The sequence below is a fragment of the Epinephelus fuscoguttatus genome, linkage group LG3 (assembly GCF_011397635.1).
Source record: "Epinephelus fuscoguttatus linkage group LG3, E.fuscoguttatus.final_Chr_v1".
Lineage (NCBI taxonomy): Eukaryota > Metazoa > Chordata > Actinopteri > Perciformes > Serranidae > Epinephelus > Epinephelus fuscoguttatus.
In genome coordinates, this window is record NC_064754.1 from 4424032 (window position 1) to 4450715 (window position 26684).

A 26684-nucleotide genomic window follows, 5' to 3' on the forward strand; every position below is an offset into this window, starting at 1 on the left:
TGCAAAATATCACCATACTATGCTCTATTGATTTTTTCCCCCACCCCTAGTTTACAGGCCAAACTGGTTTCCACTGTAGTTGCTGTGGATGTGAGATCTACTGCTGATAAGGTAAAAATCTGTATGGGCCTAAAACCAGAACGCCCTGGTCCCCTGGCAGTGAGAGTAATTACGAAAACACAGTTGTTGCGTACTTAAAACATACGCCTGCACCTGAGCTCACCGCATCTCCCCTGCCCCCAGGAGTGCTCTATTCAAGTCGTTTTTGATCCGTCCCCTGAATGCCAATTTTTTTTTGTTGTTGCCACTTGGACGACTTTTTTTGGTCGTTTCTTAGGATTTTCCTCAATAACTCCCGCCACATATCTGCTGCTCCGTCTCTGTGGTCTCTCCCCTCTTCCTGTGTCCTTTAGCTCTTGCTGGTTGAAGTAAAATGCATCACTTCCGGTGCACCAGCACGAGAAGGTCCCCACAGAGATCGACACCAAAACTACGGTATACTGCAAAATACAGGGGGCTTCTCCTGGCATTGACAGGCTTACGCAGCATTATGAGAACTCCTTTGGAAAGGGCTTAATGATAACAGACCTGAAGCTAACCCGAGACAGGAGCTATATATTTGTCTTATTTCATTCATTGCTGATTGATAGGTTCTCATTATACTCTGCCTTGCTTGATCTGAATATAGAAAAACATGAACCCAAAGTTTAACTTGAAAATGACCCAAAATTCAGATACTTAGCCTGGATCTGTTGGGTTCAAGTTGAGTAGAAGAACACTATATAAGCAGTTTAGCTAATCTGGCTAAACTGTTGGCTTGTCTACAAACTGTCTGATGGTCTAACTCTTTGCGTTTCTTACCAGTTCTGGCTTTATTGTAGCTTGTTGTTTATTGCTATGTTGCAAAAATGACTTACAACCATCATAACTGACAGCTCCTTCAAATACCCAGGACCGAGCACTGAACCTGGGATGACAGGGCATTTTCAGTAGCTGACTCCCCTCTTTGTGGAATTTATCCTACTCTATGTAAAACATCTTTAAGAACTCTGGAAAGTGCTTTATAAGTGTGACGTACCATCATTGTTATTAAAAATAAGACCAAAGTTGTGAATAACAGATGACCTTTCTGCTGCTGATGACATGTGAGCTCAGTTTTATGGTGACCGTTCCTGATGTCTGATTGTTTAGTGGTTCTAACCCTTTGCACACACAGTGATACGATAAAACGTAATTTATCGCGAGGGAAATTGCGGTGCAGCAGTAGCAATAATTGGTAGACATTAAACATATGTGAAGTTAAAAGACAAAGCACTCAATATAAGATGTTAGAGTCTACGTTTTCCACTTACTTGCATGTAAATAGAGAATACTGACACTACACTGCACTACACTACAGACACTGTTAATCACCCTTACATAATGAAAGGGTGATTAGCAGTGTCAGTATTTGGCCTCTTTTTACATTTACATGTATTTATTTACATTTAATTTTACATTGGTTTCTACCACCAAAAGTATCATATCAGTAAAAACTAAGTGTGCAGAATAACTTCAGCAATTCTAAGATATTTTATCAGTTTACTTTGGAGATGAAAAGTCTGTGTGCCAGGAAAGTGTTGTGTGCAGTATTTTAAGATTTTGTTTTCATTAGTATGTTTTTTAAAGGATGTTGTGTCATCTATCTTTGCAGGGACCTGTTGGACCTCCTGGAGATCCAGGTCCAGTGGGCCCAATAGGACCAAAAGTACGTTTGTTATCGCCATATTTTATTGAATAAAGTTTTCCTGTTGAAATGTCAGTGCTAACTCTCACACTGCAGGGCACAAACCTCCGAGAACCTGTGTATATATATATATGAGTATATGTATGTTTATTGTTCTTCACTGCACTGTTGATATTTCTGATGTCAGATTCTGTTCTTGTTTGTCTTCAGGGAGATCCTGGACCACGTGGGCCTGCCGGTGAGCCCGTAAGTACAAATATTAACCTGAGTTACATTACATTTACATTTTGACACATTAAATTGATCAGTAGTGCAGACTCTTTACAAAGCTGTGTGAGTTATGCAAATACTGGATGCATAGGTGTTGGAATGATAAGTTAAGGATAAAATGCACAATAATACAATTTGTACTCAAGTCTATAGATTATAAACTGCTCAGTAAAGAAGTGATATTATCTTTCAAGCGAATGCTTACATTTTGTTTTAAATAATCTCTACATGTTATCACTGCTGGGTTTAAATAATTGATAATGATTTCTCTCTCACAGGGTGTAGGACCTGATGGGCTGGATGTGAGTATATGAGCAGTACACGTGATCACACCTCACACACTGTGCTCTCAGGGGTAGCATGTTCAGTTCAGGTTGGTGTGGGTAAATTAAACACAGTGGTGACAAATTCGCTTTTAAGGCTGTGGATATGCTGCTGATATTATTACCATAACTGCAGCAGGGAAACTTAAATGTTTCCTTATTAATTTAAGAGATGTCATTTACACATTGCAAAAATGCTACCTTTTATTGTTACTGGTCTCATTTCTGCCTTTTAAATGTAATTCTCTTGAAATATAAATTGTCAGTATCTTGAAGCAAGACAGATTCAAGGACCAGTACCAACACAAACATACGTTGCCAAGTGTTGGAGATACCAGCTGTAGAGATGTCTGCCTCTCTCCAGTATAATGGAACTAGATGACACTTGCCTTGTGCTGCTCAAAGCACAAGCAACATAACATGATGCGACACGACGCGACACGACACGACACAACAAGACACGACAAACCAAACCAAACCAAAACCTTTGAAAAACCCTACAACAGTAGCCATGTTTCCATCAGCCTGTTTAGATGTGCATCTAGAAGTATCGTATCGGAAAATTATGATGGAAACGCCAAAATTCGAATTAAAATCCCCTGATTCGCACAAACTAAAATATGCTCGCTTTAGCCAGATTTTGGTTGATTCGAAAAAATGTTGATTCGCAAAACAGGGGATGGAAACAGTTATGTTCAAATTAAGTCTGATGTAGCGCACCTCTCTCCATGGTGATATCCACACTCCGGGTCGGGAAGGCGGTAATGCATTTACAAGCTGGTTGCCAACCGCCAGAAAACGTAGAAGAAGAAGAATGCGAGACTTGTTTTGTTTCTGGTTCTGTGGAAAACTCGTGCGAGTTTGTAGTTTTCACCAAAGTCCGTACATTTAATGGAAACACACAGGATTCGTATTTATTTTAATGTGCATTTCCCAGTGATTCGAATTACTTTTGGATGGAAACATAGCTACTGTCTCTTTCCAGAAATCATGACCTGCTCACTTAAGATAATCCACAGACCTTGTTGTGAGCAGTTTCATGTAGGAATTATTTTCTTTCTACCGAACTACACCTGCCAACCGTATCAGCATTCAGAAGGAAGAGTGCATCTACTCATGGACGAGAGGCTCGTGCTTATGACAGCATGAGACATAAACATTAATGAGCTGTAACATTGGCAAGCTCAGTGGAGCTATGTGACCTAGCAATACATGCAAACTTCTTTTTGGGCAGTGATACTATTGGGGGATGTACTTGAGTACAACCTGGCTGTGATTTCTGGAAAGAAACATTGCTGTTAAGTTTTTCAAATATACATATTTTTTGGCGCTAGTTCCATTACAGCCTATTGGAGGGAAGGCAGACGTCAATATCGCCACCACTCGGCAACTCACACCAAAACAATCTAAACTGATTAAAAGCAGCACAGGCAGGAGGACCTCAGAAGATCTGAATACTTCCTGCACCACTGAACATGGCTGCATTTATTTAAAGTATCACAGCATGTAGACTGGAGTTATATACTTAATGAACTATATTTATGTACAAGAGATGTATTGTGTTTTAGAGGCTTAACTGCATCAGATTATTCATCAGAAGTTCATGTTTTGTCGTTTGTTAACAGGGTATTCCAGGTACAGACGGGCTACCAGGCGAACTGGGCAAAGTTGGACCACCTGTGAGTTCACTCATTATTTCAGTTTAAGTTTGTCATGTTTATATTCACAAGTAAACATGACAAACTTAAGAAATAAGTCTATTTCTTAATGTCATGAGAACTTAAATATTTACTTAAAAATAAGAAATATATTGATAAGAGTGGCTGTTGATGCTGCTTTATGATTTAAGATTTTTGTCCATATGCTGTATTAATAAAGATTCCTTTATATCTCTTACAGGGAGCGAGAGGCAAGAGAGGTCCGGTTGGTCTTCCTGGTGCTGCTGGGCCACGGGTAAATATCACTGCTTCTGTATTAACACTATTATCAGTGTTTTATGGTGGCATGTAAGTCATGTGGCAGCTCTCATTGAGACGGTGTGACACTGTGAGGTTTTTAGATGCATGAATATAAAGGTTGGAGTGGACGGTGTCCATTTTTAGACAACAAAAACGATGAGTTTCTTGCCTGTTGACAAAACGAAATTCACCTAAATGAATGATTTTAAGTTGTTTTAAACTCAACACACATTGTGTTTTCTTTCTAGGGTCCTCCAGGAGTGTATCAAGGCGAGGACCTGGTAAGTTTGATCCTAAAGTAGATTCATTTACAACCATTTCAAGAAAATGGCGCCCTGCTTTTCCAGAATACAAATGCTTGGTATGATGCTACAACTGTGCACTCTGACATAAACCGCAAGAATAAAGACTATTCAGGATGATTCACAGCTGAAGGAAAGAAAGGAAGGAAATATTAATATAAACCAGAGATTAGAACAATAAACATGGCTGACATGAGACCACAAGGACTAGCACGGGGTAATTATCTGATTTTATGCTTTAAAGGAGCTTTTTCGGTCAAAGTTAAATTATTTTTGTGTTGTCAGAAAAATAAAAGCCAAGCTGATGTGTTCAAATGCTCGTAAAGAGCTCAGAAATCTGAGACTCAACCAGCAACAAATTTAAAGGAATGCTTCACCCACAAAATTAGAATTTGCGTATCAGTTATGTTGAGTTAGTGAGGAAGACTTTGTTTTTCTCACATGCCTCCACGGTGAACAAGGAATCAAAAAATGAAGAAATTCTTAATGAATTCAAACAAAAGGGGACCACACTTAACAACAGCATTAAAGGGAAATTTCAGTTTATTTCAACCCGTCTCCTATCGTCCTAAATTTGTTTCAAGTGACTAGTGACATAGAAATAATAGTTAGCATGTAGCTACTTATCTGTGTGTCATACACACAGATAAGTAGCTCCCCTTGGGAAGTGCACGCATTTGCAATCTTGTCTCACTCCGAAGTTGGTGAAATCCAGCACTTGGTCAGTGACTACCAGTGTCAGACACCGACCAAAAAAACTGTTCTTTCATTGTTGGCATGATACGCGGCCAGTTACCATTATTGTTTAACAGTGTCAGTGGAAATGTGACCGAGACCGAGTCCGAGTATGTGGTGGATGGGTCCAGCGACCACTGACTTTCACTAGGGAGGCCAGTGTTCACTTCCTGTAAGCCAAACCCTGGTCTTTTTGCCTAAACCCAACCATGTGGGTCAATTTGTAATTCAATTTGTGGTGTTGTACTGATGTACTGCTTTTATTTTGAAAGAGACTGTATGCAAACGGTACATTTCCTGTGAAAGCAGAAGTGTATCTTGACACGGCGCCCCAGAACGTCAATAACCAGCACACCCAGGGTACTGCGCATGTTGTATTCGACGTGGAAAGTCCATGACCAAACGTCGATATGTCATGAGGTCAGAGTGAGAATGTGTTGGCATTTGAACTCTGCTCTGTCAAATAAACAAGCAGGCACACTACTCATATGTTAAACGCGGCCCCCTTTTAGTTAATTTCATCAAGAATTCTAGGGCTGTACTCAACTCAGAATGATGTTCAATCAGATTTGGCTGCTCAATATGAATATTCAACTATTCATTCCTTTTTCTCCAGATAGAGTTTGAGAGTTTGAACGGGGTTCAGTGAGCTGTTCAGTGTGACAGTGACATTCAGTTAATATAATAAACAAGCTAACGGCGCTAACACTAGCTGACGACACTAGATATCAAACAAAAGCCAGAGACTGTCCTGTATTAAGTTGCTGTGAGCTGCAAATTCACCACTTCTAATCAGAAGGAAGAAGATAAGTTACTTCAGAGCCTCACTGGGCAGAACCTGTCTTCCTAAGCGCAGAAGAAAGGAAGGAAGGGTTCACACAGCCAAATCCGGGGACCCAAATGTCCCCAGAGGAACACGCCACACTGACTGAAGAAAACAGTCACCTGTGAGGTTTCCAAATGATATTTCAAACCTCGAACTTTCAGGGGGCAAAACTTTAAAAAATATTCTTGGATTCTATGCTCACTATGCGAAAAACAGTTTCAATTCAACACATGGGCGAGTAATTAATCTACAAATTAATATTTTGTGGGTGAAATATTTCTAAATTATGAGCCTTCCAAATCCAGATTATGATCTATATGACATTAATGACTGAGCTCTGGCTTTCAGTAAATAAATCCAGTGATGTTCTGAAGCTGATGGCTGACCAGAGCGTATGTAGTTTTTAAAATATTTTAGAACATTGTCTCATAATCAAGTAAAATTGCAGTTAAGTAGAAACAGCTCGTAGCAAAGAGGGCAGCATTTGTTCATTTGGTCTTACCGCCAGTTTAAGGAGGTCAGGGGGTCACTGGACAGTGGAGCCCCCTGGTGGCGGGGCTCTTCCATGACCTCAAATAGGCTGTTGTGTTTTTCAGTGTCCCAACGCCTGCCCTTCTGGTCTGTCTGGACATGCTGGTCTCCCCGGCATGAAAGTGAGTATAATTTCACTTTTGATTATATTATTTTCTTACTCTTTAGCTGCTCAGTAACACTTATTGCTAAATGCATTTTATAGATAAATGTAACTGGTTGTTCCTACCTCCTGTCTGTAGGGCCACAAAGGGGTTAAAGGTGAATCTGGTGAGCCTGGAAAACAAGGACACAAGGTAACATCCTGTCTCTTTGATTTAATCTTGTGACAGATAACATGCAAAGACATTGGTCTTGATTGAGAAGATGTGGAGACCCACAAAGGGTCGGGAATAAAACATGTTGCTAGTTAACAAGAAAGTTTTATTGAAGGCATGAAACAGTTTCTTTTCTCTGCAGCTTCTGTAAATGTGTCTAATGCTGAACATGATGAAAACAGATGATCACAGCATGACAAAACTTACGTTCTCTTTCAGGGAGAGGAGGGCGAACAAGGACTGCAGGGGGAAGTTGGAGCTCAAGGACTACCAGTAAAATATTTTTAAAATTCTCTCCCAACATGCTTCAGATGAGACGACTCCTCACAGCCAAACATATTAACATGAGACATTTCTGTCTCTTCTCCTCTACCCGCTGAGTAATTTTAGGGCCCAGGTGGACCAAAAGGCCTCCCAGGAATAATTGGCTCCAAAGGTGACAGGGTAAGAGGTCATGACGTCACACATACTGCAGACGAGTTACAAACTAAAAACTAAAAAATGTCCAAGTGTTTGGCTCCACGGGCCACGACATAATTTTACTTAAAGAGTCTAAACTTTAAACTGATTATCTTCTTGTTCTGGCTCACAGTCTTCATCAGGTTTACCAAGGAAATGAAATCACAGCTCCTAAATATATATATGTATATATATGTACACACCACAAAATGGCTGACACAGGATGGCCAACCCCTTAAACTTTCAACAAAGTCATTTCAAAATAAAAGCTCATTAAATAATGCAAACATGCAATCACAAAATATGACAGAGAGCATTAAAGCCTTAGAAAATATGAAAAAAACCTTTTAGATAAGTGTAAAACTCTATGTTCAAAACTCATTTATTTCCTCCTGATGCAAAAACAAACAAACAAAACAATCCCACCACCCCAACCATCAAGCGATGAATCCAATGGTTGCATCTACATTGTCTGCACTGAAATATGCTGAAGTGTAATGCGTATAAGTTTTTTATGTATATATATATATATTTTTTTTAATTAACAAGATAATTATTTCAGAACTCTTAAAAAAGGTTTTAATGGAAAATAAATCTGCTACTGTTTTTTCTAAATTATCAAGATAGATATAGATATAGATATAGATAGATATAGATATAGATATAGATATCAAGATTATTATCTTGTTAATTCAGATAAACATGAGCTGATTTTTTCCCCATGAAAACTTAAATCACACATCTGAGATAATAAGCTTTGTTAATTCAGAAAAACAGAATTTCTTTCATTAAAACTTTTCTTTTAATTTTGAGATATTAATCTTGTTAATTCAGAAAAGAAGAAAATATTTCCTCTAATGAGAACATCATAAATCTGAGATAATAATCTCAGTGATTTAGAAAAACAGAGAAAATTTTTCCATCAAAACTTTTTCTCTTAATTCTGAGATAATAATCTGAAAATATGAACCATTTTGGACTGATGTTTATTGTGTGTATTGGTGTACTTTGACTAAGTTTCTATTTTTGAATAAAAAAAAGCATGGTAAAATAATTAAATGAATTCAACTCTTACTTACTACCACTAATTTCCCATCTCCACAAACAGGGACCTCGGGGAAAACCAGGTGATGCAGGTCCTCAGGGAATCCAGGGGGGCCCAGTGAGTTTCCATTTTTCCTCACTCCTGTTGTTATTTAGACATAAATACTGATATAAAAATAAATAGATAATTAAATGATGATATTTTTTTTTAGGGTGATTCAGGTCAGAGAGGGGCCATAGGTGAGCCCGGGCCAGCAGGAGTTCAGGTGAGATTGAACAACGACTTTATGATCATTTCTTTTGTTTGCCTTTCAAATGTGTTATTTAAATATACATGTTATGAATTTAAGTTTCCCTCTTTGTTTCTTTACAGGGTGATAGAGGTCCAGCTGGAATCAGAGGAGTGCCAGGGCCAAAAGGAGAGCCTGTGAGCATTGCTTTATCTCCATCACATCCACCTTCTTTCAAACACTGCTGCATAACATTTATTTTTTCTATGTCATAACTTTGTTCTAGGGATGCACGATACTGGTTTTTTTTGCCGATATCTGTTATGCCGATAAATAACAACTTGGCTGATACCCAATACCGATATATCGATATGTCGATATTATTGTCCATCACTACTTTTTCCCCGCCCATCTATCCTTCCATAATGCAGCTGTATGAACAGTTTTGATTAACAAAACCCTGTAGACGCGTGGACTCAAGTTTCACCGAAACATAACACTTTTGTTCAAGAGCACTATATTTTTTTATGTCTTTGGTTCGGAGTGGTTTCTACATTTAAAGCAGGGCGGGACAATAATTTAAAATATTATGGAAATCGCAATATGGCCAAGTGCAGTATCCAAATGGCAGGAACTGTCGTGCAGCCCTCATTTAAAGAGAGTCACATTTGTGTGATTATCTATATGAACCTCTCATCTTTCTCCTCAACAGGGTCTCCCTGGTCCAGATGGCCGTGAGGGAATTCCCGGGCTGCCAGGGTCCAAGGTGACTACTGTCTAATTTTTAATATTTTACAGAAGTGTGTGAAATTGATTTCGGCTAAAAAACAATAAAGTGTGCTTTTAAATAGAAATTCTGCAGCTTGAATCTGTGGACGAGTCCTTAAAGAGAACTCGAAAATCCCTCTGACAGTTTGTTTCTGTCGTTTTTTAGGGTCTTACAGGGAAAAGTGGGGCTCCAGGTGATGCTGGCCCACAAGGACTTCCTGTAAGTGTGACCTCTGACCCCGAAGCATCCCTGATTCATCATTAACAGAGAGATTTGTTTATGTTTGATCTCTTTTTCTGTATGTAGGGCTTGCCAGGTGCTTATGGCCAAAAAGGAGTCAGCGGTGCAGTGGTATGATCAAAATTTACTGAGTAACACTAAACATTATTGCTGATGGTCATATGTTGATTACTGTTTTTTAAATTTTTGTCCAAAGGGTAACCCAGGTGATCCAGGTGTTGTAGGAATGATGGGGTCTTCAGGGAAACAAGTGAGTTTGCAGCAGCATCCACTGTGTTACAATTAAGTCCATTTAATTATAAAGCAAAAGCCTCGGAGTAAGTATGTAAAAGCACATTAAACTATCTGCCTGTCACTCTCATAATTATTCAATTTGACATCTTATTTCCAGGGCGAGCGTGGCGAGCAGGGAGAGGTGGGACCTCCTGGACCAAGAGGCGGACCAGTGAGTCATCTGCATCTACGTTTCACTTAACAGCATAGTCACACATGAGCGAGGTTAACACCAGTGACTTAACCACACCAGTGACAAAGTTAACGCCTGTTCACTTAAATTCTATGTGAGCAGGGGGCGAATAAAACATCTGCTTCCCATGGCAAAACAAATTTGCATCTTGGCATTGCATGCGGTTCAACTTGACCGGTGAAATCGCGGCCTCAACCAGTTAGCAAATAAGTGTGTATAGTAATTGTTGTGTTTAATCAGAAATTATTGTGTGATATTGGTAATGAAAGATACAAAATGCCCCGCATGAGAGATGCTGCCTGGCTGGCAGTGAGTCGGAGACAGAAATGGGAAGAAGGAAAACAGAAAATGTACCAAAAACATTATACTTAGCCTACCTGTATTTATTAGCAAGCAAGATACAGGTTTTCCCCCTGAGACAGGAAATACATTGTTAGTCCCGCCTCCCTCCCCCTTCACTTCCTGCTCTGTCGCTTGTCACTCATCTTGATGAGGCACCTGGGTGTCCCAAATGCCTCCACATATCTTAACATCCACGTCCTGCTGTGTGTCCAGCAGCCCAACCACAACACACTCACAGGACAGAGTAAAAGCCCCAAAATGCCTTCAGATTGTTTTAAATGTCAGAAGGTCGCGTTGTATCCTGCGCAAACCGGCTCAGAGTCTGATTGAAGCAGGTTAATAAGACCTTGGTGCTTTTCATCATACCAACGTATGCTTCCTCGCGTCCTCTGTCCTCCCGTGACCTGGATATCGCTCCCTCTCCTCCATTATAGAGGATGTTCCAATTTTTTAAATGCAGCTTGACTAGTGAGGAGAGAGGAGGCTTCTGGAGGAGCTTAGAGTTAGGAAACACAGGTGTATACTATGCAGAAGTCTAATATCAAGGGGCGTGACGCAAAAGTGCTGCACCTTCACATGTGGCACACAGTTTGAATTAACTGACATGGCTTTAAACAGACGTTATGGATCCAAGGATTTCCCGCCCTTGCCCCTCCTCCTCACATCTTTCTCTCACAATCTCGCTGGGAGGAGCTAAGATGCAAGGAAACGATTCAAATGAGGGAACTGAGGAGACACGTTGACATGATGAAAAGCACCGCATGTGGAGTATTTTTCTTAAGGGCTGTCTGAGTGAGATTCCAACACATAGTTTATTCTTCCCCAGCATCGAAAGTGAAACTGACTTAAGCAGGAGGATCAACCAGATCTATGAGAAAAATACTACACCTTAGTCACAAAGTCTAATAACACCAGGCACAACATGCACAGTCTGCTGCACAGGTCATGATTAAATATTATCTGGGGAGTGAATTCTGATGCGTCTAGCGGCCACAGAAGAAAACATCATGCAAAAACTACCGGATAAAATGTTTTATAATGCCATAAAGACATTTACAGTCCCTCTAAATCTGGCAAAACTTTTTTAAAAATTACCTCCTGGATAATGTCTTATTATCAAATTATTATAAATACTGAGTAAAACTTGAGTGCGTTTTTTACTAACTATTCAAACTGAAACTTAAATTGCAAAAAATATTAAATTAAAACCCATTTTAATGTATTTACTTGTGTTTGCTACATTTTATTTTTTTTTTTAAATTATACATTCACATCTTCACAAAATTCATAGCCATCCCTTTGGGCAGTGTAAGCATGCTGAGGAGCCTGTTCTCACTCTGAAGTCGTCGAAATCAGGCGCTTGGGCAGTGACCTGTGGCGTCAGACACCAAGGATAAAAGGCATCTTTTAATGTTGGCATGACATGCGGCCGGTTGCTGTTATAGTTCAATGGCGCCCAGCAGCATCAGGGGGAAACATGGCGGGACAAGGACAAAAGTTAAGGTGGTGAAAGTCCAACTGGGGCATGTGGGAGTGGTGGTGGATGGGTCCAACAAACACTGACTTACACTCAGGAGAGCGGTGCTGCGTCCTGTAAGATTCTAAAGCCAAACCCTGTTCTTTTTTTCCTAAACCTAACTACGTGTTTGTTATTGAAGGAAAAAAAGGTTAATTTGCAGAGCTGAAACAACGTAGTGCCTTTATTTTGAAAGAGACTGTATGTAAACTTTAAATTTCCTGTGAGAACTAAAGTGTATCTTGAAAACAGACAATGCATGAAACAGGCAGAGCTTGACACAGTGTCCCAGAACGTCAACAACCAACACACCCAGGGTACCTTGGACGTTGTATGTGGACGTGGAAAGTCCATGACCAAACATCAATATGTGATAAGATCGGAGTGAGAATCTGTTGTGCTGAGAGGTCGTTAACCAAACAGTTCTTTTTGTTGTACTTTGACAAACTTCAGGTATCTTTTTGTTAAAAATATTCTTTCCATATTTGACCTGTTCCTTTTTTCTCTTTCAGGGTGCACGAGGAGAGAAAGGGCCTGACGGGCCTTCAGGGTTACCAGGAGCCAGGGTAAGACCTGACAGAGAGTCTGTCCAATATCAATATCTAATATCTTTGGCAGGGTGCCTCTGGCGTTACCTTAATAATGCTGGGGACACCATTTAGACACACTAGGCTTTCAACCTACTCCAGTGTAAACCCATCCATGTCATTATTAGACAGTTAGAGCAACGGACGTAGTATAAAGAGCAAAACAGTCAAAACAGTCCAACAAGTACAGGACTTTGACCCAGGAGACCAGTGTTTGTGTCCCGTGTGAAACTAAATATAAACATTGAGTTATTTACTTGCATTAGTTGTTTTTCATGTGAGTCAACTAACATCAACCCTGACCCATCAATCAAGGGCAGGCTGCTTTGAGTGACAGCCCGTCTGCTTCCCAGTCAGTCCACCATTCATTCCTCCACAGTGCTAGCCTCTCGTCCAAATGTGATCATTGCTGGCTCCAAAAAAAACAAGATGACAATGGCCGTAATGCTGAACTCGAGGCTTCAAAATGGGAGTCCAGAAAACAGTGGGTGACATCACGGGAGCTATGTCCATTATTCTTTCCATCTATGCTTCCTGCATGTTACCATCTGAGATAGACAACCAGTGACGGGCTTACACCTACAGTCCACCAGCCAGACTAGTTTGACCCTAATCCGGTGCACAAAAAAGTCTCAAGAACTTTCCAGAATGGTTGTGGCCCCAGTACTGAACCTTGTGGTACTCCAAACAATAGTTAAAAATCACTCATCTCTATTTTAAATAACTGTTTATGTTAAGATAATAAGGCATCAAGAAAAAGAAAGAGTTAGTTTATGATGTTCAAGTCAAGACAAGTTTGTCTATTCACTGTAATACCACTGAATAAATGCAAAATTGATGCGAAAAATGAGAGTTGTACGGACTGGAAACGGAAAATCACACACATGAATTTTACATTCATAAAGTATATTTCATTGCTAGTGATAAAGAATTCTAAAACTTTGTGTTTACATCTGCAATCCTGACACATCATTGTATAAGAAAAATGAATTTCTTAAGCCTGATTTGGGATTAATTCTTTCTCCGTTGGTTTTTTAATGATTAAGATGCACTTGGTTAAACCTGTACATGAAGTTTTTGGAGTTTCTGACATCTCCTGCTGCAGGCCAACAAACTACAAAGGTTAAAATCATTTATTTTCTGGTAAAGCCTGAGAGGATAACAACAGGATTATGGTATTACTGTTAGGGGAAAATAAAGATTAGCCTGTGGATGGAAACGGTGAAAAATATATTCTGATTAAGCTAAATTCAAAACAATAATTTCTTGGATTTGATTGACAGTCCAGGTCCAAAGTGCCAGTTGAACCTTTCCACTCAGCTCTGTGCTGCTGCAAAGCTCAGCTCTATCAAACCAAGAGATCAGGGCTCTGAAATACAAAGCGAGCAATCATTGTTCATAAATACTATCTCCTATTCTGAACATATTATTCAACACGACGATCATTCACCTAGATAAACCTTGTATCTGGGAACTTGAGCCTTGTGCCATGCGTTCATTTAAGAGTGGCAGGTCTTTATGAACTTCTGTCCCTGAAGTTTAGTCTCTAATCTGCCGGTGAGCGGGCATGAATGGCCTCTTGTTACAGAAATCCAAAAGCCCTGAGGGGGTTTTTCTGCAGCTCAGGGGGGGATTCAGGGCAGGAAAAGAGGCTGAGAAGCCCTGAAAGAGCTCTCTGTTCCCCAGGAATGCCTGAAACCCGTCAGCCCACTGTACACCATAATCAGTACCCACACACACCCAGAAATATGTGAGGGAGGGTGGATGGCTGGATGATTGGGAGGAAGGGGGGTCGTCAGGTCCTTCCAGCCTCACCTTTCAGATGATGTGAAGCTGGAAATGTTTTTATTTTTTCTGTGGATGTGGTCAGGTTAAGGTTGGAGAGGTGACTTTTCTGAGCTTCACACAGTCGGTCTTGTGTTATGATTCTGTGTGTATTCGTGTGTTTATTTTCTTTAATGTGTGTGTTTTAACAGGGAGCTAAAGGGGACCCAGGCCTTCCTGGACTTCCTGGTCCTGCTGGTTATCGTGGGCAGAAGGGCGACAGGGTAAGAGACACAATATGACACACAGATTACCTTTTAAAGTGAAGCCATGTGAGTGCAAGAGATAAAAATTAGCAGTCAGCAGGTGCTAGATAAGGAGTGGGCAAACTGTGGCTCCGCAACCACATCTCCAGTGGCTCCCTGTGGTTTTGGCAAAAAATTATATAGAAATTAATCACAGCCCTTTATTAAAATTTTAGTTTTTCAGTGTTGTAGGCCTTGGGTGATTCTTACATTCGCAATTGTAAAAATGTGCAGCCTGTACACAGAATTAAAAAAAAAAAACAACTAAATGTGTGTCATACCCAAACACCTTTTCCTTTATTTATTCAAAACCTCAGTAGTGGTGGCTTGTCTTGGATCTCCCTACCTAAACTAGCTATGAATTCCAGATTGAAAAAAAAGTCTTGGAAGACAATAGAGACTTAAACAGTGCATGGACATACTCTTGCTTTTACCACCAACCCAAGTACCCAACAATCATAAATAGTAAGGTATGGCTTCAATATGTTTTGTGGCTCTAGGCTCTATAACCCCAGCTCAGCTTATATAATTACAGTCTAGCTCAAACACATTGTACTGATTTTTGCTGATTAGAACGGTCTAAGGTTGTATTTGGGTGGAGCTGTGGTGGGAATTTATTAATGTCAACCCCCCCCCCCCCCCCCCCCCGACCCTCAACAGGATAAGCAGTTATAGAAAATGAATGAATGGAAATAAATGAATAATTAAATGTCAGGCTCCCTTCTGGTCAGAATTCATATTTAAATACAGTTTTGTGAGGTAGTTTCCATTTAAGAGCTTTGCCTATTGTTTAGCTTAAGGCTAAAGCTAATTGATATTCTTAGGGTTAAATTTGATTCAACTTTATTGTCATTGCACAACAGGTTCTATGACAACAAATGCAGTTTAGCTTTGAAACAAAAGTGCACAAAGCAGTAAAGTGCAGAATTACGTACATTATGTATAGGAGGAGTGAAAAGGAGGAAATTTGAAGGTGATATGTTAATGCTGTGTTCAGGACTTGTTTCTGCTGCCCCCAAATGGACAAAAAAAATACTGCAGGTTTAAAGAATGAGTTTTACTTATATCGAAGATTAAAACAAAATATCAGCCACTGTCTACTTCTGTGTGAGGAGAAAAAAATGTAAGAGTTTAAGTTAAGTCAGATTGAAGATGGCAGGATCAAATATGGGTTCCCAAGGTTACGAAAATTTTACTTGTTTGAAGAATATCAAATAGTTTCAGATACTCATCACGTTCTTTTTTCTCAGGGTGCAGTCGGTCTCGATGGTCCAAAGGGAGACCAGGTATGTTTCATTAGTTGTAATATTACACCTGCTATTTAAACTCAGATTACAGAGTGCTGAGTTGGAGCACAGTAAGTGCCAAAAATCTGTCATGCATCTTTATTTCAGGGACCTCCAGGTGCTGAAGGAACACCAGGAGAGGGCGGAGATGTGGTGAGTGATCAACAACTGAAACACTGCTTTTGACTACATTTTTAGACAGACAGCAGTATCTGTGTGTCGAGGGAAAGGAATCATTTACAGGAAATAATAAAGTCTTGAGTGTGTTGTGGCTGTAAGGCAGTCAAATCCTGTCTTTTTTTTTTTTTTTTTTAAGTCTGGTACTATGAAATGAAAAATGTGTATAAGGATAATTTCCTTTCAATTAAACTGTCTTTCACTCCACAGTGTGTGGATGCAACTTTCTGCAGACGTTCATTTATTTACCTTTTCTCTTACAGGGTGATCCAGGAGAACCAGGAGAGAAAGGATCGGTATGTTCACCTGAACAAAGCATCACAGCCAGATCACAACTCTTTCACAGTGCACAAAATATTTTCCCCCCATTCTTGTTTACATCCTGCAGCTGTTTAAGGGACATAATCAGCTGCAGAACTGTTTGAGGTTGCCATGAAAAGCTGATGCTTTCCCTTATGTTTTTTTTTAGACATTATGTTTTTCGGGTTGCCGGCCATCTCTACATTCTTTTGTTGCATTCCATTCTTGTCAGTGCGCCTTGAGGGAATTTTTCCAAATTTGGCACAAACGTCCACTTGGACTCAAGGATGAACTACTTAGATTTTTGATGGTTGAAGGCCAAAGTCACTGTGACATTGCATCTGTCTCATTCTTGTGAACACGATATCTCAAGAACACCTTTTATGGATTTTTTTTTTTTTTTTCAAATTTGGCACAAACGTTCACTTGAACTCAAAGATTAACTGATTCAAATTTGGTGGTCATGGGTGAAAGGTCAAGGTCACTGTGACCTCATCCATTTCATTCTCACAAACATGATATCACAAGAACACCTTGAGGGAATTCTTCAGACTTGGCCCAAACGTCCAGTTGGAACTGATTCAATTAGATTGTCATAGATCAAAGGGTCAAGGCCACTGTGACCTTGTGTCCTTCTTATTCTAATGAAAGTGATATCTCAAGGACACCTTTAGAGAATTTCCTCAAATTTGGTTCAAATGTCCATGTGTACTCAGCAATGAACTGATTAGCATTTGGTGGTTGAAGGTCAAAGGTCAAGATCACAGTGACATCATAATGTCCCTGATCTCACAACAGTCTCAAAAAAGAATAAATTTGATGTTTAGATTTGTTTCTCCACCTCTCACTGAGTTCTCAAGCTGTGTGCATCCTATGTAATGTAATCATCCTAAATGTTAGTGTCTCCCTGCTGCTGTTGATCACAGACAGGCCCACCAGGAGAGACAGGGAATAAAGGACCTGAGGGCAGCCGAGGACAACACGGGAAAGAGGGCAAGGAGGGCCAACCGGGACCTCGCGGCATGCAGGGCGACATGGGGGTACCAGGCCTGCCGGGATCTCAGGGACCAGCGGTGAGAAGTTTAATCTGCACACTGCTCTGCGACAGCTTTCTGCTGCTTATTGTACAGTGTGTTCCCTCAGCTGACGGACACATTAAGTCCTGGTGAAAGTAAGAAATTAAATTCAAAATCATTCTTCAGGGAGGGTTTTGACATTATTACAGAATGTGCTGGCAGTGGTTTGTTTTTAAACATTAGTTCTATTGAATCAAGTATATTTTGTTTGCTGAGGCAGCACTCCAGGGCCACGCTTGCATGTGATGTTTGCTCGTAACATTAGATGTGAACAAATGGCTCATCACTATTATCAATCTCTGTTTGTTCAGGGAAAATCACCAACAGATACACACATCAAACAAGTCTGCATGAGGGTAATGCAAGGTAAGTGTTTGTCGCCTTCTCACAAAACCCTGTTTGTGCTCCACATTAAAGTGGATCTAAATAAGTGTTTCTGCTTTAATTCATTATAACAGAGTCAATTAAACTGCACAGTGTAAAGGCTACAGAATAATGACACCATCTTCGTTTAGCCTCGCTTTCACAATACAATTCTGTCGGCAATTCTGTCGGCCACTGGGAGTGATCTCCCGAGAAAATAAAGGCTCCGTTTACAGCGCAAAGGAAGTGTGTCAACCAGACAGCAACCAAACAGGAAGAGGATAGTGCTTTTGTTTTTCCCAGTAGCTCCCCCAGTTACCAAAGAGTATTACTATAAGTTCTTTGCACTTTTTTTCTCGATAGAGGAAATGTCTTAATTACATGATGAGACTACATCTGTGATTCTTTGTTGGACCTACAGAGGGCACTCCAGGTGTCAGAGCTCTGACCTTTCAGCTGAAACAAGATGGACTCTGTTATAACTCTTATTATTCAGTTTCATCACTTTATTAAATAACACAAAAGATGACTTTGTTCACTTCTGCCACCACACAAAATATGAAATTAAAGTCAATCCTGTCAATCCAACAAGCTGATATATATTATACTTTATTCTGAGATAATATTAGACAGAGTGGAGAAATATTTCACATTTACAGGAACACTTCAGGTAACTGTCACTACTTTTTACTTAAGTCCTGTAAAAGCTGTATACTCAATCTTGAAAGTTGCTCTGGACGACTGTCAGCGTCTAAATGTAAATGTCAAACATGTCCTCCTGTGTCACAGAGCAGCTGGCCCAGCTAGCGGCTAGCCTGAGCAGGCCTGAGTCAGGCATCTCTGGGCTGCCTGGTCCCCCCGGCCCACCTGGACCTCCAGGCCCCGCCGGAGAGAATGGGTTCCCTGGACACACCGGATCACGAGGACTGCCCGGTCTGAAGGGTCCAGCTGGGCTTATGGGTCGCAAAGGACTGAAAGGTAAGATTCAGATCAGCAGTTTTATAACCGCGTGGATACGTGACTATAATACGCCTTCTCCACCAAAATTAGCATGTGTATGCAGGTTTTTGAAACATGTGAACACCCGCTAAGCCGGTGGACTAAAGCCGTGTTCACAGCTCTGTAGTACTGTAGCAGACGAGTATGCCTTTCTGTTTTATGTTTGTCTGGTGTGTCACATTTGATGTTACATACGCCCTGTAAAACAGGTTAGTAAACAGTAGCAAGCAGCATGGAGGTCAGTGAAAATCTTATGTAGGTTGCTTTTTCTAAAAATCTGTTGATTATTCAGTCTCTCTTTAAAACTCAGTGCAGACTATATTTGGATTAATGTTCAAGTGCTGCTTGGATGGAGACAGATTGTGTTTTGTGGTGATGTATCATTGCATCTCACCGGTAAAGGAGCTAAAATTAGCGCATCCACCTGGGTGTTGTATTTCCATCAAAGCCGGTCGGAGCTGGAGCTGATAAATACCCATGATTACTGCAGAGTCATTTGACCTGGGAGTGAATGCCGATTGTAACCTTTCCCATCACATTCAAAAGCCAGATGTTGTTTTTTTGTGCAGTGAGAAAGGGGCTTAAGGACGTTGGACTGATGCACCCCTTATGAATGTAATCAACCCATTAAATAGCCGTTATCAGTTGCCAGAAGGTGCATATCCAATGTTGTGAAACGGTCACTGTTTCGTTAGGTTCAGTTTTTGTCTTGTTTGGTTTAGGTAAAGATCATGGTTTGATTTAAAATAAATAGGTCTGTTACGTGACATAATGTGACATTATGTGAGTTAACTTATGTACCTTAGTTAAAATAAGTCATGAACAATGGTCTCCCAGGTCAAAGTCCTGTGTTTGTTTCACCCATCCATCCACCCCGAACTCCTACCTGCTCTTTCTACGAAGTCACCTGACTTCCTCTTTTACCCCTGCCACCCCTGTTAGGCCACCGCTTAACAATTAACATAAATAAAAGAGGTAGAGCAGGACCATGCTACCTTATATCTATTCTAATAATGACAACTAATAACAGCCATTTAATGTGCTGATAATAGCTGATAACATTGTGTGTGACTGACACTGAGTGTGTGACTGAATTGCTCTGTTGCCTCTGACATGAACAAGAAGGATGACAGAATAACTCTCTCCACCAAACATGATTATTTTCTATCTCTAATATCATCACAAGGGAAACAATAAGTTATATATTTCTCCACAAAGTCACTCTGACTCTTAAGACTCTGACTTCTGTGGGAAAAAAAGGATCGCTATTGTGTTTCTTCAGGGAAGTTGAAAATTTGACCTCCATGCAGCATCCAGCAGTAATTAACTCACATTAGTTGTGGTTGCTGCTCAGTTCTGTGGTCTGAGTTGAGGGTTTTGAGATGGTAAGGAGACGTGCTTTGAAGTGATTCGAATTTATGCAGTTTATTTTGTTATATTGATTTAGTCACAGTGGGCCACAACTCAGTTTTTAGTGCCACAATAATCCCTGTCCTGCTGTTTTTTAATATTTTTTTTTTATATACTGTAGCTCATTATCATAAGGGGCTTTATAATCTGTAAAGCATACAGCACCCCCTGCACTTAGGCCCTGATCTGAATGACAAAAATCATCTCAAATTCCACACAGTAAGATGTACAGATTTTAAAACTGGGAAAGGAGAGCACTGCTATTAGATCTGTACTCAGAAAATCTGATTTGAGGTATTAGAATTGATCCTAGGAGATAAAAAGTCACATTAGTGCAGAAAAAATAAGCAATTTGCAGATCTGATCTTGTTAAATTCAAAGTTGTACATTTGTAGGCTCTAAATGTCTGTGATATTTCAGTAAATTAATGGTCAAAACTGAGAGGATATCTTCTGGCCATGAGCTTATGATGTCATGTTTTTTTATTTTATTTTATGTGTTCTTATTTATATCCTGTTCTGACCCCCTCAGGGATCAATCATCCTAATGCTAATTAAGGAGCAGATGAGGTGTGAAGTCTGTGCTTGAACTCCAGCTAATTATGGTAACTTCAATTATGTGTATCCTCTTGGTGATGATTATGTTTCATGTCTGCAGGTGACCAGGGTGACAAAGGGGACAGAGGACCCACGACGAGAGGACCCAAAGGAGCACCAGGTGCCCCCGGTCTAACAGGTACATGACTAGGAAATCTGAATTTAGCAACAAATGGCCTCAATGTCTGACTCCGGTGCCTCTAAATCAAAGACTTAGCATTATTTAGCTAAGGCAAAATCGGTGTAAAACATACACATCAGTGGATAAAAATAATATTATATGCACCGTTTTCAACATCATTAGCAATCCATACCTTTATTTCCTGCTTGCAAATGCAGTTTCATATCATTACAAAGAAAACAGAAAACACAAAAAAACATCAAACTCATGGCAGGAAACATCAAGATAATGTGGAAAGTGTGGGGAAAGAATTGTAGCAACCTTAACAAGGTTACAAAGTGCCTCACAGGAAAAAAAATCAGCACAAAACCCCCCAAAACAAATACAAAAAATGAAAAAGACATCTGTAATGTTGGCTATAATAGGTGTATTTTCTACACTACTGTGCTGCTTTAGTAATTCCATAGTTCAGTGTCCTTTAAATGTCTTATAATTTTATTATCATAAAAAAAACTTGCTTCATACGGACATAATTTTATAATTTTATCATTTTGTCTAGGAAAGTTCAAGCAATATTTGTGAACATGAGCTACCGTCTCTCAAAGCAACCTGGTCTCACTTTTGTTGCCAGACCTAACCACAAACCTTTGTTGCCTAAACAAAAGGAACTAATCCTACGTTCTAAGTTTAATTTGAAAGGAGACTGTATGCATATAATGAGCAGAAGCTGCACATTTCCTGTGAAAAAGGAAGTTTATTTTGAAAAGACACAATGCATGTAACGAGCGTAAAAACGACACACCGTCCTGAACGTCCAAAATGTGACACTGGAGGAGTACTAGATCATCGTATTTTGACGTAAAGGATCACTGACCAAGTGTCACTTTTGACAAGCTGGAAGTACGAGTATGTTGCTCTGCGGCAGAAACCAGAGAAGTTAAGAAGCTACAAAAAAAAATGCCCCCACTGGACGCATCAAGCTGCAGCTCGTTAACAGGCGACCACGCATATACGACTACTTTTCTGGACCTTCTCCACCTCTGTGTTAGCTTTAAAATCATGTGTGGACATCCCCGAATTAAACTTCATCTCTCACCTAAAGAGCCCAACTCCAAAGCTATGACTCACCAGGCAATATCTTTTTGGCCATTGTCTTTATGATGACGGGATTGTGGGTTGTTTAGTTTGGGATATTTCTCGACCTCAAAAACAAGTCTCTCCATGGTGCGGAGACGAGTTGAGCTGCTACGGGAGCTGGTATGTACAAGCAGAGAGCAAGTGGGGGAAAAGTGCATGTTATTCCGGGGGTGGTGAGGCTGGAAACAGGACAGTGGTGTGAAGTGCTGTGGGGTGGCACCGACGCACGTTTAGCGACCACCGGTGTCGGGTTGTACATTGAAAATAATAAGGTGTAGAAAACGCTGAAACACTCTTCTCTCTCTGACAACGCAACGGCGTGCCGTTTATTAATTAATTCACAATCAACTCACTCTACATGACAAACAGACTTATAACAGGCTATAACCGTTGCCATAGCTACCAGACAAGCTTCACCCAGGGGCAGACCAGTAACTGCTAACTAATAATAACATTCAGTGTTTAGCTTATTATTAATGTCCCAAAGGTATTTGGTGAATTACAACCATTAACAAACATTAAGAGTCACTACAAAGGGTGTATTTTTTGACGCGTGGTGTTCGTTACTGGTGTGTTTTGGACTTGTGATGTCATCAAGTGTAAAGTCTGGAGCTGCTCCATAGACAATGAATGGGAGCCTGATTTTTGTGGACGCACAGAATGAGCTTATTTCTGTTTTAGTGTTCTCAGCTCTGAAACAGAAAATGTACCCATGTACTCAGAACGTTCCCCTGACTGCTCTCATGCTCTCTGTATCATCTATCTGTCACCATTCATTGTCTATGGAACAGCTCCAGGCTTTATACCCTATGACATCACTAATTTCAGTTTGAGCACTCTATTTTGGGGGGGTTTGGAGGGAGTTGTTCATGTTTACACATATTTTTGGATGGTCTTAGACCATGGGAATAACATGTATGGATTTTGAAAATGGGTGTCGTTCCCCTTTAAATGTTGTAGAAACACAAGCAGCCTAAAATGAGCAAAAACTTTAAATCAGAAACTGTGTGATTGAAGACCAAGTAAACCAGACATATCTGACACTTGGTGCTACATAGATAACTTATTGTGGAACAAAACAAAACAAATATTTGTATTCAGCGTTCTGCTCTGAGGCCCTTCAGCAGGGTAGACACTTTGTGTTTCAAAGAATCTGTTTCACTTGTATCATCTTCTCTCTGCTCTTCTCTCAGGTGAGCCTGGTCGACCGGCTTACGGCAAAGACGGTCGTGACGGAGAGAGGGGACCCCGTGGTGTTCCCGGTGTGACCGGCGTTCCCGGGCCTCCTGGTCATCCTGGTATGAACGGTTACTGTGAGTCGTCGCAGTGCATCCTGCCCATGGTGGCGTCGCCGGTTTCTGCAAAGGACTCGAGCATGAAGGGCCCCAGTGACATGTGAGGAGGGGCCGGAGCGGAGAACTGAGAGACTGGAGGAGAAATGGAAGATCCATGGAAAATTTGTCCATGTTTGTCTTTTTTTTTTTTTTTTTTTTTAAATTTGGCGAGCTCATTTGGAAAGTAATTTTGTTCTCTTGAAGCCATCTTTGGGGTTTTAAACTGACATGAAGGTGGACACTGAACAGCAAACAACAGCTTTTGAAACTCCTTTGCATAAAAAGTTTCATTTTACCTCACTTCCTGCCATCTCTGTACTGTAAAATTAAAGAAGCGAAGAACTCACTGTGTATGTGCAAACCCACCAGCACCAGCCACATTTCTACCCAAGCAACGAGACGAGTCTGAAAGTTTTTCTGTATGTTTATGTAAATGTGTCAATACGCAAATTATACAGCTGGATGACGTACATTTTGTTTGTGAGTATCTTTGTTGTTTACCCACTTTAATCCCCCCTCCTCTAAATGTAGGATATGTTTGATAATTTCTGTCATGACGACTGTTGTTTTTGTGATTAGAGGGTAGCGATGTGTAAAAAACCCCTCTGGCAGTTTTATATGACTTCTTATTTATTATATCAAGGTTCAAGGTGACATCTTTGAGTTGTACAAAGGAGGAAATAAACACATTTTGATAACCTCTTGCATGTTTTGTATGGACGAGAACGGCCAAAAACAACCAGGACTGTGCCTGAAAAATTAAAATTAAAACTGAATTTCTGTGATCAACACCTTTAAGACACTTCTTCCTGCAAATTAAACCTGCTGATCCTGGTGTGACGATAAAACATGCAGTCATTCTTTAAAGGGAGAGTTCACTCCCAGATCAAAAGCACATATGTTTCCTCTCAGCTGGAGTGCTGTGCATCAGTGTAGCTTGTTTGGGTGTGAGGTGCCAAGTGTTAGATATCGGCCGTAGAGATGTCTGCCTTCTCTCCAGTATAATGGAACTAGATGGCACTCAGCCTGTGGTGCTCAAAGCGCCAAGAAAATACATTTGAAAAACTTCAGAAGCAATGTCTCTCCCCAGAAATCATGACCTAATAATTCAAGATAATCCACAGACCTTATTGCGAGCAGGTTCATGTAGGAACTATCTTCTTTCTACCAAACTACACCTGCCAACCGCATCACCACGCAGAAGGAAGCATGCTTTTACTGCTAGCTCACCTAGCACCACTGAGCTAGCTAACGTTACAGCTCAGATGAGGAGGACGCCATTAATGTTTACATCTTACGCTGTCAGGAGCACGAGCCTCTCGTCCATGAGTAGATGCACACTTCCTTCTGCGCAGTGATATGGTTTGTGGGTGTAGTTTGGTGGAAAGAAAATAGTTCCTCCAACACTCAGCAACTCGCACCAAAACAATGCAGACCTATAAACAGCACTACAGGTTAAGAGGATAAAAATGTGTTTTTGATTTTAGGGTGAACTGTCCCTTTAAGGGCCAACGCCAAACATTTTTTAAGACTGAAGCTGTCTTTAAATTTGACAGTTTTCCTGCCAGTCAAGTATTAAATATTTCCTATGAGTTCTTATACAACATATTTCTTTCTGGTGTGATAATATAATACAACAGCAGTTAGATAATTAACTGATTCAGCCTGCAATAAATTATTATTACAGTGACTTTAAGCCTTAAAACGTCAGAAGCTCAATGCATCTGTCTGATCATTCACAACGACTTGTAGGATTTCCTCCTGATTAGCTCATAAAATACTTTTAAATACAGTAATTTGACACCAGAGCTGACAGCTGAGTGCACCTTAATGCCGCATTAATTTATCTTAATTTATTAAAAATGATGAAGTTAGCAGTGAATGGCAAAGAATTTAACAGATTAAACAAAAGGATTGAACCTATGTTTAGTTGTGTTTGAGTGTCCCAGTGAAATCAAACCAACTGTGATCATTTAACTCTTTAACAGCTGAGAAGAAGCTGCTGCAGACTTTGCAACCAGAAAGTTCTCTGGTTAAAATTCTATATCAGGATATTTGTCAGAAATACAAGATGAAGAAGAAGTACAAGGAGAAGAAGAAGAAGAAGAAGTACAAGAAGAAGAAGAAGTACAAGAAGAAGAAGAACAAGAGGAAGAACAAGAACAACAACAAGGTCAAGAAGAAGAAGAAGAAGAAGAAGAAGAAGAAGAACAACAACAACAACAAGAACAACAAGAACAACAAGAACAAGAGGAAGAACAAGAACAACAACAAGGTCAACAATAACAAGAACACCAATAACAAGAACACCAAGAACAACAACAAGAACAACAAGGTCAACAAGAACAAGAACAACAAGAACAAGAACAAGAACAAGAACAACAAGAACAACAAGAACAACAACAAGAACGACAAGAAGAAGAAGAAGAACAAGAACAACAAGAACAAGAGGAAGAACAAGAACAACAACAAGGTCAACAAGAACACCAAGAACAACAACAAGAACAACAAGGTCAACAAGAACAAGAACAACAAGAACAAGAACAAGAACAAGAGGAAGAACAAGAACAACAAGAACAGGAAGAAGAACAAGAACAAGAACAAGAAGAACAAGAGGAAGAACAAGAACAAGAAGAAGAACAAGAACAACAACAAGGTCAACAAGAACAACAATAACAAGAACAACAAGAACAAGAGGAAGAACAAGAACACCAAGAACAACAACAAGAACAACAAGGTCAACAAGAACAACAACAAGAACAAGAAGAAGAAGAACAACAACAACAACAACAAGAACAACAACAAGAACAAGAAGAAGAAGAAGAACAAGAACAACAAGAACAAGAGGAAGAACAAGAACAACAACAAGGTCAACAAGAAGAAGAACAACAATAACAAGAACAACAACAAGAACAAGAGGAAGAACAAGAACACCAAGAACAACAACAAGAACAACAAGGTCAACAAGAACAACAAGAACAAGAACACCAAGAACAACAACAAGAACAACAAGAACAACTAGGGCAACAAGAACAACAAGAACAAGAGGAAGAACAAGAACAACAACAAGAACAACTAGGGCAACAAGAACAAGAATAACAAGAACAAGAACAACAATAACAAGAACAATAACAAGAACAAAAACAAGAAGAAGAAGAAGAACAACAACAGCAGC

General features: G+C 40.0%; 1 protein-coding gene across 1 annotated transcript in view; it reads left to right on the forward strand.

Moving 5' to 3' along the window:
* Window positions 1–24020, forward strand: part of col9a1a (collagen, type IX, alpha 1a) — a 28741-nt gene extending 4721 nt beyond the window's left edge. The window contains exons 5-32 of the mRNA XM_049571460.1: window positions 1694–1747; window positions 1937–1972; window positions 2275–2298; window positions 3945–3998; window positions 4219–4272; window positions 4526–4558; window positions 6737–6793; window positions 6914–6967; window positions 7208–7261; window positions 7379–7432; window positions 8556–8609; window positions 8704–8757; window positions 8865–8918; window positions 9434–9487; window positions 9656–9709; window positions 9797–9841; window positions 9927–9980; window positions 10122–10175; window positions 12567–12620; window positions 14618–14689; window positions 15961–15996; window positions 16105–16149; window positions 16437–16469; window positions 17400–17546; window positions 17861–17915; window positions 18702–18890; window positions 20979–21056; window positions 23369–24020. Coding sequence (XP_049427417.1) covers window positions 1694–1747; window positions 1937–1972; window positions 2275–2298; window positions 3945–3998; window positions 4219–4272; window positions 4526–4558; window positions 6737–6793; window positions 6914–6967; window positions 7208–7261; window positions 7379–7432; window positions 8556–8609; window positions 8704–8757; window positions 8865–8918; window positions 9434–9487; window positions 9656–9709; window positions 9797–9841; window positions 9927–9980; window positions 10122–10175; window positions 12567–12620; window positions 14618–14689; window positions 15961–15996; window positions 16105–16149; window positions 16437–16469; window positions 17400–17546; window positions 17861–17915; window positions 18702–18890; window positions 20979–21056; window positions 23369–23574 — 1812 coding nt within the window. The 3' untranslated portion in view covers window positions 23575–24020. The remainder of the gene's footprint in view (window positions 1–1693; window positions 1748–1936; window positions 1973–2274; window positions 2299–3944; window positions 3999–4218; window positions 4273–4525; window positions 4559–6736; window positions 6794–6913; window positions 6968–7207; window positions 7262–7378; window positions 7433–8555; window positions 8610–8703; window positions 8758–8864; window positions 8919–9433; window positions 9488–9655; window positions 9710–9796; window positions 9842–9926; window positions 9981–10121; window positions 10176–12566; window positions 12621–14617; window positions 14690–15960; window positions 15997–16104; window positions 16150–16436; window positions 16470–17399; window positions 17547–17860; window positions 17916–18701; window positions 18891–20978; window positions 21057–23368) is intronic.
* The last annotated feature ends 2664 nt before the right edge of the window (window positions 24021–26684 follow it).